We start from the raw sequence: 13,891 nt of genomic DNA, 5'->3' as shown, positions 1-13,891 counted from the left end.
AATTTCCATATGGACCAGATTACACACTACCTTTTCCTTACAGCGTCACTCTTCATATGGTTAGCTGTGACTTCCTCATCATAGAGATTTCTCTTATCAATCCACACTTTTCTAAAGTGTTTGGGCTCAGGATAGCAAAGTCTACTCCACCAGGCCTCTTTTATACGATTCTTGAACTTGAAACAGTTTCTCTTTTTATGGCAAACTTTGTTGCAGAAATATCATGCATGTTTCTGTCTTGAGTTCCTGGCGGAAGGAGATACAGTGTGCTGAGAGACTTTGACATCTTTTGGTTTGATCACACTTGTGTTCTTAACCTCTCTCTCTTGAGGTTGTACAATATGTCCATATATTTTGACATCTCTTGTTTCGACCGCACTCGTCTTCTTGATCTCTTCCTTTAGACTACTGCACCCATCATTTCCAGTTGACAGTTCACTGACAGATGTGTCTCCATAAACAAAACCAGACAGATGTCCAGCAGATGATGTGAGTTTCTCAACCTGAAAGCCTCCAGTGTACCCAAGCCCCCAATTCTTTTTAGGTGGTTGACCTGAGGACAGAATTTGATCAATATTTTCAGCACCAGTTGACTCTATAAGTTCCTGGCCTTTTTTCTCTCCAAGTGACACACTTCTCTCAGATTTTCCAACTTATCCTCCAGGTTTTTTCTCCTCTCTTGCTCGAGAGCTAGTTCACCCTGAAGATCTGTCACTTCAGGATCCAAACATTTATCTGAATTTAGGTTACTATCTGTCTTATGATCCTTTGGTATTCCCTGTTCTATTTCCAGAATGTTAAGCTGAGCCTTCATCAGAGCATTGTCTTTGATTAACTGAAGATTTTCAGAGCTTAGTTTCACCCAACTGTCATAAAGTATTCTGTCTTCAGCTTTTGGATCAATGTCCTCTTCATCTGATTCTAACTCTGAGTCGCCAGCTTGAGATTCGATCCTCACTTCATCACCAGCAGTGAAAGCTACAAAATTCAGCATAAGGTTTTCACTTTCTTCCTCTTCATCATCAGAGTCAGATTCATCAAAGACAATCAATGATTTATCTTTGGACTTGATGTTTTTAGACACTCATTTCTGGTATGTCCAAACCCTTTGCACTCAATACATTTCAGCTCTTTTCTTTTAGTCAAAGGACAATCACTTCTGAAATGCCCGAACCTTTCACATTCATGGCACTGAAGGTCTCTTTTTCTGGAGTTTCTTGAGCGTTCACCTTCGGAATGTGAGTTTCGGTAATTTCCTCTGTCACCATCGGATCTCTGTACCTTGGTGAATTTGTTTTGACCCTTTTCAACTTTTTTCAGCATCTTGTTGAAATTCCTAGCAATAAGGCTTAGATTTTCTTCAACTTGGTTCATTCGATCAACTTCACCAGTAGCTGCAAACGCGATACCCTTATGAGTTATATTTTTATTCCTCTGCCTTTAGAAGCCCAACTAGCTTGTCAAACTTCAGATTATCTGTATCCATAGAGTATTTTACTACCGTTTTGTGTGCCGCAAACTTCGGAGGTAAACACATGAGAAGTTTCTTAACTAGCTTTTTTATCCTTGTATTTTTTGCCAAGGACTGCCGCTTCATTTGCAATGGTGCTCAGTTTTGTAGTGAAGCTTGCAACAGATTCATCTGATGACATCTTGAGATTCTCGAATTCAGACGCGAGGTTGATATATGCGAGTCCTTTTTATACACTAGTGTCTCCTTCGAAGTTGTACACCAATGTATCCCATGCTTCCTTAGCTGATTCACAGCTTTGGATTATTCCAAACTCGTCCAGATTAACTGCTGCAAAGATTGCTGATATGGCCTATGAATTGTATTTAGACAGATTTTTGTCCACCTCAGTCCAAGTGTTCTTGGGTTTTGGAATCTGTATTTTCTTCCCATCTTTATCTTCAGAGAACACAGTTGGATATGTCCATCCCTAAGCATCTTCATCGATTCCTCTGATGATAAGTTGCATTCGAGCTTTCCAATGACCAAAATCACTGTATTTTCTTGCTTCACTTTTTGCATTCGAATCACTTAGATAATCATAGGGATAATCAGACTTACATGACCTTGCTACGCAACTCGTCACTGACCAATTCCTAATCTACTCAACCTTACACAACAACAGTTGTGTAACTAAGATACAATCGCTCAACAAGAACCATAATTTCTCACTCATTTTCTTGTGACGATAATCTCTCTTTATGCTCAGAACAGCCAAACCTTCTAAGCACTCAACCTTCATAATATATACCATATCTGACCCTGAGCCTGTGCATATCATTTTTCCTTTCTTGTTATAATTCCCAATCCTCTTTTTTTGATACAGGAGATCTTCTCACGATCATTACTCATGTTGTGCCATGTCAGCTTCTTCTCAGAATCCTACGTATTACCAACAGACTTCCAATAGTTCCCGTGCTTCTATGTGTCACACACATGATAACACCGTATTTTGACCACTTTTATGGATCGTTTAGAAATACTTTTTCTATGTTTTTAATTGCTTTTAAGTACTTTTATTACATTTTTCTAGTATTTGTAGTTTCAAGACTCTTTTCAGGTAACTTAGGGAAAAGCTTAACAAAATGGATAGAAAACCATATTTCAGCTCAGAGTCAAACCGTCAGAAGTTCACCCCTGATTGAAGGCCTTCTCACCGTCTGATCCAGCTCAAATTTGGAGACCTTAAAGATGGAAGTATCAGCTTTCCAGTGCACTTTACAGCTTGGCAATCCAACGGTTCAATCAAAAGATACGCGAAGAGCAAGATGTCCCGTAAACCAGCTAGCCAGCACTTCCACCCGGGGCCAACAAGCATTTTCCCGCGGTCAGGAGCATCCCGACCGCAGCAAACCATACATTCCCAGCGGTCAGAGCACTCCCGACCGCGGCCATCAACCTCCGAGCCCAAAAAGCTCATTTCTGAAGCCCACATTTGGAGAAACCCTAAGTGACGTCCAGAGAGGTCTTGAGCACTATAAATACATGTCTTAGGAGCCCTAGAATATCGTGAGAAAAAACCGAATATCATCTTTCATTACTTCAAACTTTTATTGTTTTTGCTTTAGCTTTTAGGGAGAGAGAGATTTGTTCTCTTGAACCCTTGTTCTTTCTTTTTCAATTTCGGTTTCTATTCTACTTCTTAATACTATGTCTTTGATTTCGTTTATTATGTCTGAGTAGTTTTATTGTTGGGATTAAGGGATTTTCGATGGGGATTTATATGTTCGGTGAGGATTCCATTGGCTATTGAGCTGAATCTTAGAACTTTTTCTTCTGAATTCGTTTATACTGCATGAGTGTAGCATCATGAACTACAATCTGATCCAGATGCTTGGTGACGCGAAAGTGTTCATCCGGTATCAGATCTAGTTTAGGAGAGCAAAACAAACATAGGAGTGGAAACCTACCTATGGGCGATTTGTGAATTAGGACGAGTCTTAAACATAATGCATCTCTTCTCTTCCAGGGCCAGAGTGGAAACCTACTGGTCAGGGTTGAGAGAGATAGTTGTCTATGATCACGACAGTGGCGTATTCATACGTCCGTGACTCCAGTTCGAAAAGTTTAAGCTAAGATCTTATCAATTTCCTCTCTAGCAATGTTTTGAATCGTTCGTACCCCTGAGAAAACTTCCCTGAAGCCCAACGCCGTTTTCTCCATTGTTTTACACCGATTTTCTTTAAGCTTTAATTCAATATTGTCTTTCCTTTTTAGTTCATTTTCATTTAAGCATTAGAATATCCGTTTTTATCATTTTTAGTTATTTTCGTTAAGTTTAGTTACTACGCCATTTAATTTCTGTATTCTCTTTTAATATTTCGTTTTTACATTTTAAACACACTACCAAACCCCCACTAAACCGTTTTAGTTCTAGACTTCCTTACTTAACTTATTTTCAAAGGCTTTTTGCAGCAAAAGATCCTCCTTCCCTGTGGATTCGATCCCTAAGTACTACAATTGATCAGCTGTGCACTTGCGGCTATCGATTTCAATTAGGGTAAAACTTGACAACCCTCGACACATCAAGTCACAACATCGACACCACCATCAAGTTTTTGGCGCTGTTGCCGGGGAAGGCACGCATTTTCTTTTCTGCAAAACCCCGAGAAAGGTTAGTAAATCGACTCTAGAACCCCCTTTTCTGCAACTTTCCATTTTTTGGTTATTTTGTTTCCATTTCAGAAGATATGGATCCTATAAATCGAAATATACACTATGAGGAAGGTTTCTATAACACTCCTCAAGCCACCAGACGCAGAGAGAATCATCTACGCGATCTCTACGAAAAAACTCAAACCGAAGACTACAGAACGTTCCAGAAGGAGCCCTACGCACCTGAGATGGCAAACCCTAGATACTCTATGTATCGCCTACCTCACCAAGTTCTCCAGCAAGATGAGAACGTACAGCTCAGTAACAGACTGAGTCAGCTCGAATGCGTGATCAGACAGTTCATAGAAGCTCAAGCAACCGCTACAACTGCTCTAAACGAAAGGATTGATGGGATATCAAAACTTTTCAATGAAAAAATCGATAACCTAGCCTCACAAGTCAATTCAATAGAGGAACGTGCAACCAAGGATGCAGCTATGATAGCTAACAGGTTCAACAACATGGAGGAAGAGCAAGCAAAGCACAACTATGAGCTTCGCAACACCAAAAACAAAGTCATGGACCTGGATTTCAAATTTGATGATGTGGACAAAGCCCTAAACGAACAAGAACGAGTCTTATGACTTTACAGTCGAAGTTTCAGAGAAGGTTTACAAAGTCATCGACAAAACCGAAGAGCTTGACTCAACCATGGACAAAGTAGTCTATGCTCTTGATGAAGTTGAAGAAAAGGTTGAGAAGATCATGCAAGGACTTGGAGAGCAGATTCTAACAACCAAAACTAAAGACTCAAGCCCAGAGAGGAAGTACATCAAGCTATAAGACCCAGGAGACCACCAAGGAGGCAAAGGAGGAAGCAACAGCAGCAGAGCAACTCGGAGGCAAATCCCCGCGGTCGCGTTGGCTCCAACCGCGGCCAACAGGCGTTCCCCCGTGGTCGTGATGGGTCTGCCCGCAGCCCATGGTCGCTTCCCCGCGGTCGCGTCACCTGCAGTCAAGGCCAACCGTAAAAACGTTCCAAAATAGTCCCGTTCAGCTCATACAAGCATCTGTACGTCTGGTACACCTCCTGGGATGACTAAACCACTTCATCAACAACTGGTTTGCTCCATCAGCACCCAAAGATCTGAAGAAGAGGACAAGTCATGGCCTTGCAACATGGCTTTGTCTTGTGAAGATGAGTATGAAGAGCAATACTCTGAAAATGAAGAGTATGGGTTGTTTGTAGAAGATCCAAACGCAGGATATTCCTCAGAAGACGACTCAGGAGAAATTCAATGGATCACCAACAACATCAGTAGAGAGAAGCTAATGGAGTTCAACAACGTAGTCAGGTCATTCCCTGCTCATTTAAGCTTTGATGAAATCTGGAAACTTGGTCGTTTGCAAGTCTTTTTCAGGTACTGCAAGGAGTCTAAAGAGGATATCCATAGATACTTTATGAGAGCTCGATACATGACAACACCAGAAGCAGCTGTCTATGCGATTCACCTCAAAAATCCGGAAGACTGCAGCCACTACACCAACAAAAATCAGCAAGGAAAAGCTCGACGAATTCAATGATGTGGTTCGAAATTTACCTGAAGGAATCACGTTTGCCAAAGCTTGCAAGGACTTCATGATAGGCCACTACTTCTGTGAGAGAAAAGAATCAATCCCTGAGATAGAAGACTTGTTCAATCATGCCAGAAAAGGTAAACCTGTTCGAACACTTCATAAAATAGAAGGAGTAGGTCAGTTTCTTATCTCTTGTTCTATTAGAGGAGAAATGTTTAAAAACATGCTATGTGATTCTGGAGCTTGTCTTAACATGATGTCCAAGGCAATTGCTTTGAGACTTGGTATTAAACACCTGCGCAGGACTAGAGCAAAAATTAGCCTAGCTGATGATTCAAATGCAACACCTCAAGGAATAGCTCATGAAATTCCTTTGAGAATAGGAGATTGCATTGTGCCTGTCGACTTCTACATTGTCGAAACGAGAGATGCAACTTATCCAGTGATTCTCGGATGGTCTTTTCTAGCAACTTCCGGAGCTATAATGGACTGGCCAAACCGGAGGATTTCATTTGCTAATATCGACAAAGATGTCTTCACAGAAGCTGTCCCATACAACAGCAAAGCAGAAAAACGTTCTGCAACTGAAGAGTTTGAAGAAGAACTTTGGAGTGAAGAAGAACCTGCTAAGAAAAGCAAGGAGATGTCGAAAAAGACTTGTCTAAGGACAAGGTCTTCTTCATTGGAATAAGTCACGTCCAACACCAAAAGTCGAGCTAAACGACTTAAAACAAAAGCGCTTCATGGGAGGCAACCCATTTAGGTATTGTTTTCTTTAGAATTTTTCTTTCTTTTTCTTTTGATCTTTTTCTTTTTCTTAGTTTCAGGTGTTTCTTATAAAACAAAAAAGCCAAAAAAAATAAAAAAACCAGAAAAAACCAAAAAGAAGGATGGTACCTGACTGCTCGGCCCAGCAGGAACCAAGGAGAAGCAGGAAGAGGCCGCGATATAAGCCCCCGCGGTCGCAAGTGCTCTGACCGCGGGAAACCTACTGTCGGCCGCGGTCGCGTAGTCCTGACCGCGGCCAAGTGCTTGATTGCCGCGGTCGTGCAGCCCTTGACCGCGGCACTTGGTCGTTGAGATCCAAACCCGACCCAAACCACCCCTTTCACCCCCTTTCACCTCACCAATCACCCTCCACCTCATTCATCACCATCCACCACCTTCATCACCACCTAATCACTTCCCCAAACCCCTTCGAATGAATCCGGTTCATCTCCACCAGCATCCCGGATCCAGGTAAGTTCTCTTTGTCCTTACCAATTCGATTATTTATGCATTTTCTCATCCAATCTCGACTTGTTTCACACTGAGGACAGTGTGATTTAAGTCTGGGGGAGGATTTCATCCCTTTCTAACCACTTTTCTTTCATGAGTCTTGCATTATCTACATTTTTTGCATTTTCCTTAAAGTTTTTCAAAATCGGTTTTCAAAACAAAATACGTTTTAAAAGGGAATGGTGAACATGAATCAATGATAGTTGATTGTGTGCTTTTAGACTGTTCCTAGTGACATGCTCATTCATGATTTAGGACTAGACTAGGCGGTAGCTAAACACATTTGAAACGAAGTACCCTAGAGGAATTTGAATGATTTCGATTTAGATGAAGGGATACACTAGCTCTGTTTATTTGGACTTAATTTGGACTTAATTTTCTCATTGAAGCATTAGACCAGGGAAACGAATCATACATTCAGGACTCCTTTATCCTTTTACCACTCTCTGTTGATCCTGAATGGCTAGTTCATTTTTAGCTAGTTCCCCACCTTAACCAATCCTCTTTCAAACCACTTGCACTCTTGTTTTCTATTGTCTTATATGCAGATAAGTGCAAAAACGTTGGAGAGAAAGAGGGACGACGCAGTTTTCAGTCACCAAGGACAGAGACCTGCGATTTGCCGGAAAAGTTCCCGGAAGGATTCAACACAAGAGGAAGCTCAGTTTGCCTTAGAAAAATCTCAAATTTTGGTACAATCTCGTCCTCTAGTCTCTCTCTCTCTTTAAAAGGCATTTCCTTTCCCAAAAAAAAAAAAAAATCCAAAAATAAGGAGATAAAAGCCTTAGAGAGTCTAGAGAGGTCGAATTTTAAGTCCCAAGGCAACTGGAGTTCGATTTTATGGAGTTTTTGGAGATTGTTTTCTGATTCCCGGAAAAAATCGAAGTCTGGGGGAACAGCTGTTTACAACAAAGGAGGAAGGATTATGCAACAACATTTGGCAAGAAGAAGTGATTGAAAACTGTGGTCATCAACAGGTCCTTATCTCTCTTGCGGTTTTGCATATTATCTTGCATCTTCCAGATCTTCAGGTAACCCAAAACACTTTAACTCCACCACTTAAATAGCCCTTTAATGCCAAACGCCGTCTACCCTGGATGATGTCTTTAATGAGAACTCACTATTGAACTTAATGAATGTAGAGAGCTAGTTGACTGAAATCAAGATTTAAATTGTTTAAGGTTTGCATGACGGAAAAAGTGGACTAGTATCTCTTGTGCTTTAGTGAGAATTTTCTAGACTAAGTTGTGGATTGATGCACTATCTTTGGTCCTAGTTTAGGAGTTCATGTCTATGAGATTTGTGCATTCCCTATTTTTGTTTTCACTTAACCAGTTTAGGCTTTTGCTTTGTTTGAGGACAAACAAAGGTTTAAGTCTGGGGGAGTTGATAACACCGTATTTTGACCACTTTTATGGATCGTTTTGAAATACTTTTTCTATGTTTTTAATTGCTTTTAAATACTTTTATTACGTTTTTCTAGTATTGTAGTTTCAAGACTCTTTTCAGGTAACTTAGGGAAAAGCTTAACAAAATGGATAGAAAACCAGATTTCAGCTCAGAGTCAAACAGTCAGAAGTTCACCCCTGATTGAAGGCCTTCTCACCGTCTGATCCAGCTCAAATTTGGAGACCTTAAAGATGGAAGTATCAGCTTTCCAGTGCACTTTACAGCTTGGCAATCCAACGGTTCAATCAAAAGATACGCGAAGAGTAAGATGTCCCGTAAACCAGCTGGCCAGCACTTCCACCCGCGGCCAACAAGCATTTTCCCGCGGTCAGGAGCATCCCGACCGCAGCAAACCATACATTCCCAGCGGTCAGAGCACTCCCGACCGCGGCCATCAACCTCCGAGCCCAAAAAGCCCATTTCTGAAGCCCACATTTGGAGAAACCCTAAGTGACGTCCAGAGAGGTCTTGAGCACTATAAATACATGTCTTAGGAGCCCTAGAATATCGTGAGAAAAAACCGAATATCATCTTTCATTACTTCAAACTTTTATTGTTTTTGCTTTAGCTTTTAGGGAGAGAGAGATTTGTTCTCTTGAACCCTTGTTCTTTCTTTTTCAATTTCGGTTTCTATTCTACTTCTTAATACTATGTCTTTGATTTCATTTATTATGTCTGAGTAGTTTTATTGTTGGGATTAAGGGATTTTCGATGGGGATTTATATGTTCGGTGAGGATTCCATTGGCTATTGAGCTGAATCTTAGAACTTTTTCTTCTGAATTCGTTTATACTGCATGAGAGTAGCATCATGAACTACAATCTGATCCAGATGCTTGGTGACGCAAAAGTGTTCATCCGGTATCAGATCTAGTTTAGGAGAGCAAAACAAACATAGGAGTGGAAACCTACCTATGGGCGATTTGTGAATTAGGACGAGTCTTAAACATAATGCATCTCTTCTCTTCCAGGGCCAGAGTGGAAACCTACTGGTCAGGGTTGAGAGAGATAGTTGTCTATGATCACGACAGTGGCGTATTCATACGTCCGTGACTCCAGTTCGAAAAGTTTAAGCTAAGATCTTATCAATTTCCTCTCTAGCAATGTTTTGAATCGTTCGTACCCCTGAGAAAACTTCCCTGAAGCCCAACGCCGTTTTCTCCATTGTTTTACACCGATTTTCTTTAAGCTTTAATTCAATATTGTCTTTCCTTTTTAGTTCATTTTCATTTAAGCATTAGAATATCCGTTTTTATCTTTTTTAGTTATTTTCGTTAAGTTTAGTTATTACGCCATTTAATTTCCGTATTCTCTTTTAATATTTCGTTTTTACATTTTAAACACACTACCAAACCCCCACTAAACCGTTTTAGTTCTAGACTTCCTTACTTAACTTATTTTCAAAGGCTTTTTGCAGCAAAAGATCCTTCTTTCATGTGGATTCAACCTAAGTACTACAATTGATCAGCTGTGTACTTGCGGCTATCGATTTCAATTAGGTTAAAACTTGACAACCCTCGACACCCACATCAAGACACCATCAACACATTACCTTCATTGTTCATCCAGCTCTTACACTTCTGACCGCTAGTGCTTCTGCAACAAGAGGAAATGAAACAAACTATCTAAAATTTCCTCAACTTTAAACTCTAACCTCTCAATTTAAACTTGGGATAGGTAAAATTTGAACAAAATAGTCTACTTGTTTTTATATTAAATAACATATTTTCCTTTAACGGATTGATAGCATATTTGCTTTGTATTAGTCTAAAGCTATACTCAAAAGCGTATATATATGAGTCTTAGACAACTAGAGGAAGTTTATCTTATTAAAATAAAATTTTACGTTGTAAACTTTATTTTTCCATTTTAGTTTCTCTAAATTTGATAACCAACTAAATCTAGTTTTTAGTTTAATATGCGGTTAGAAAACATTTAAAAAATGCCATGTTTCACTATTGCGTTATTATTTATTAAATATTTTGTTCATACACATGTGTAATTATGTCTCAAACCTTCCTACAACCTGTGTGTGAATACTATACTCTATAATACTACCTTTATTTTATTTTAGCCGCACCTTTTTGTGAAACAATTTGTCGGAACTTAGAAGACAAGTCCACATAAGTCCGCTGCCTCCACAAAAATTATTGCTCTTGGTCAGTCCGTGACTAAAGAAAACAAACATAATGGTCCCAATACTGTATATCGTTTTCTGATTAGTCAGTCTATTCGGCAATAGTATTGCCCCCTGATACCCATACCCCAAAGGCCGATTGGTAAATATATACCATCATATACACATAACACACAATAATCAAAAGACAAAAGAGAAGATAAACATGTCGAATACATTCACGATGATCGGCGGTGAAGGTCCTAATAGTTACCGACAACATTCGAAATACCAGGTTTATTAATATATGAACGTGTTATCTACTTTAATCATCTCTTTTGACTTTTGAGGTTGAGATATTGATTGCGAGACATTGATGGTTTCATTAGGGAGCAGTACTGCTTGAAGCTTCAAAGGAGAAGATCAACGAAGCCATTTCCACAAAACTCGATATTGATTTTACTTCAAATCTCGTTAACATAGCAGATTTTGGTTGTTCCACGGGACCTAACACTTTCGCCGCGGTACAAACCATAATAGATGCCGTGGAACACAAGTATCTAAAAGACATTGAGTTCCAAGTTTTCTTCAATGATTCTTCGAACAATGATTTCAACACTCTTTTCATGACACTTCCTCCGGCTATAAATTATTTCGCAGCTGGAGTTCCGGGTTCTTTCTTTGGTCGTGTTCTTCCTAAGAACAGCTTTCATGTGGGAGTTTCTTCTTACTCACTCCACTTCGTATCCAATATTCCCAAAGGGATTAAAACCCGAGATTCTCCGATGTGGAACAAGGACATACATTGCACAGGGTTCTCCAAAAAGGTAGCGAGCTTGTATCTTGATCAATACAAGATCGATGTGGGGAGTTTCTTGAACGCGAGAGCTCAAGAGCTCGTGTCTGGTGGATTGCTATTGCTTCTTGGATCATGTCTACCAAATGGAGTTCAAATGTCTGAAACCGTCAATGGAATCATGATAGATTTAATTGGATCTTCTCTTCATGAAATCGCTAAACAGGTAAAATCCAAAACAAACAAAATTATTTAGCTCTTTGGATCATAATATCTAGCTCTAATCAATACTAACATTAGCGGTTTTATCTCCTAATCAAAAGGGTCTCATTGATCAAGAAAACCTCGACACTTTCATATTGCCTATCTATTTTGCACACGCGGATGAGTTGAAGCGAATCATCGAGGATAACAGATGTTTCACAATTGAGATTTTTGACAACATTAGCCATGCGAACGAAGAATATCCGTTAGACCCAGAGTATTTGACGATGACGTTTAAGGTCACAGTTGGAGGATCTGTAGCTTCACAATTTGGGCAAGATGTGATGGAGAAAACCTATGAGCTTGTGAAAAAGAAAACGCAAGAAATGCTTCCTCAAATAGCCAAAGCCAAACCCGGAATGCAATACCTCATTGTTCTTCGAAAATATTGATTTAATGATCAATGTAGATCTATGAAGTGAAATCTTTATGAGACTATGTTGCCATGACATTGATGTATGGGTATTTTTTTTTATCTTGTCATGGTCTTGACTTATAATGTAAAAGTTAAATTTCACCATGAGAAAACTGTTCAGATTCTTTGTTTATTAGGCCAAAAGATCAGACCGTTGACTAAAGAGTTACGAATCAGAACTTTTAAACCTGGTATTATTAACGGTCAAAAATTCAATGAATAAATGAGGTGCTCTTTATTTATAGATGTCGAAGTCCATTGATTTTCCTTTTCTCTCTTGATTTGATATTAGTGATATCCGTATTTCTCTGGATATGTCCTTTTGGAATATTTCATTTTTCAGATAAGATTAGAAAATATTATGCGAAGTCCAGATGTTAATGTCGATATTGTAAATCGGTTTTAATAGGCCTGTAAGCCGTTAATGGGTCAAATGTTCTTGAGTATGAACCATTGTAAAACCAAGATTAATTGAGCCAATCTCAATTCATTCCGAGCTTAACTGGGAGTGCGGAGTACACCCCCAACATCTATTAGGCCAAAAGATTAGACGGTTGACTCTAGAGTTAGGAATCAAAACTTTCAAACCTGGTATTATTAATTCAGGGAAAAGGGCTAAAACCACCCTGACCTAAATTTGGTGTTTGGAAAAAATCTGAACTAAAATATGGTGCCAATAACTACCCGAATTTCAAAATAATTCAAATTTCCTACCCGAACTCTAATATATGTGTCAAAATCTACATTGACTAACTTTGATGTGAGTCAACTGTCAAAAAACGGTGACGAGGCATGAAGGAATCTGACTTAGCATGTCATGTTATCACCTTACTAAAATGACATCATTTTTGTAAAAAAAAAAATCAAAATTTTTTCCTCTTTCCTAGACTTGAACCCAAGACACTGTCAACAAAATATAAGTATGCAGACCAGTTGAACCATACATTATTGGTTTTTCTTACAAATTCAGTTATATATTATTGGTATATACTATATGTCAACATTCGAAAAAAAAAACAAAACAAAACAATGGCGTATTCAATTAGGGGTAAATTAAACTCCCAAAAACGAATTAGGGTTAGACAGTTCTTCTTTTTAATCGAGTTCCATTATCGAAGCATTTAGAGGCTGCAATTAAGAGGGAACAGAGTTCGGTTTTACGTTCAGAGAATTGCGGCAGCAGGGAGACTTCGTTTACAACAGTGATTGATGTGATGACCGTGCTCTTAGGATAAGGTAAAATGAGATTCTTGATGATTGATTCGGTTTCAGAGGCATTGTAGGCTAGAGGCGGAATCTTGTCGTTCGGGATACAAGGAGACAAAGAGATTCCGGTGTTGGCGAAGGATTTAATGACTCTAGATCCATGTCGAAAGTTTTGACATATTTGATGGAGAGAGAATTGAGCTTCCTACTAATGATCTTGAGTATGAAAAGCATATCAGTCATATATAAATATGTTTGTGAGAAATACCAATGATGTCTCATGGTTCAATTGGTCCATATGTTTAAGTACAGTTTAAAATGTCTCGGGCTCGAGTCCAAGAAAGAGGAAAAATTTTAGATTTTTTTTTTACAAAAATGTCGTCTTTTTAGTAATGTGACAACGTGTCATGCTAGGTCATATTCCGTAATGCGTCGTCAGCGTCTTTTAACAGTTGACTAATATCAAAGTTAGTCATGGTAGATTTTGACACATGAAAAAGAGTTCGGGTATGAAATTTAAATTATTTAGAATTCGGGTAGTTATTGACACCGTATTTATGTTCAGATTTTTTTCGGCACACCAAATTTAGTTCGGGTTGGTCTTGACCCTTTTCCCTAAATTAATAATACCAGGTTTGAAAGTTCTGATTCGTAACTCTGGAGTTAACCGTCTAATCTTTTGGCCT

At 39.1% G+C, this 13,891-nt stretch overlaps 1 protein-coding gene across 1 annotated transcript; it reads left to right on the top strand.

Moving 5' to 3' along the window:
- Nucleotides 1-10,727: 10,727 nt before the first annotated feature.
- LOC18013608 (farnesoic acid carboxyl-O-methyltransferase) lies at nucleotides 10,728-12,096 on the top strand. Its single transcript, XM_006419031.2, has 3 exons — nucleotides 10,728-10,819; nucleotides 10,914-11,546; nucleotides 11,644-12,096. Exons 1-3 carry the CDS (start codon nucleotides 10,751-10,753, stop codon nucleotides 11,974-11,976), a joined length of 1,035 nt encoding a protein of 344 aa, XP_006419094.1. The 5' UTR covers nucleotides 10,728-10,750; the 3' UTR covers nucleotides 11,977-12,096.
- Nucleotides 12,097-13,891: the final 1,795 nt, after the last annotated feature.

Source organism: Eutrema salsugineum, unplaced genomic scaffold (assembly GCF_000478725.1).
Source record: "Eutrema salsugineum unplaced genomic scaffold, Eutsalg1_0 scaffold_4, whole genome shotgun sequence".
NCBI classification, from domain to species: Eukaryota; Viridiplantae; Streptophyta; class Magnoliopsida; order Brassicales; family Brassicaceae; genus Eutrema; species Eutrema salsugineum.
This window is presented reverse-complemented; position numbering and strand designations above follow the sequence as displayed.

Excerpts from the sequence above, each read along its gene's own strand:
- LOC18013608 (XM_006419031.2), top strand. The coding sequence starts at position 10,751 with ATGTCGAATACATTCACGATGATCGGCGGTGAAGGTCCTAATAGTTAC. Across the intron at positions 10,820-10,913 it reads GACAACATTCGAAATACCAG|GGAGCAGTACTGCTTGAAGC; the intron begins GTTTATTAATAT and ends TGGTTTCATTAG. Across the intron at positions 11,547-11,643 it reads TTCATGAAATCGCTAAACAG|GGTCTCATTGATCAAGAAAA; the intron begins GTAAAATCCAAA and ends CCTAATCAAAAG.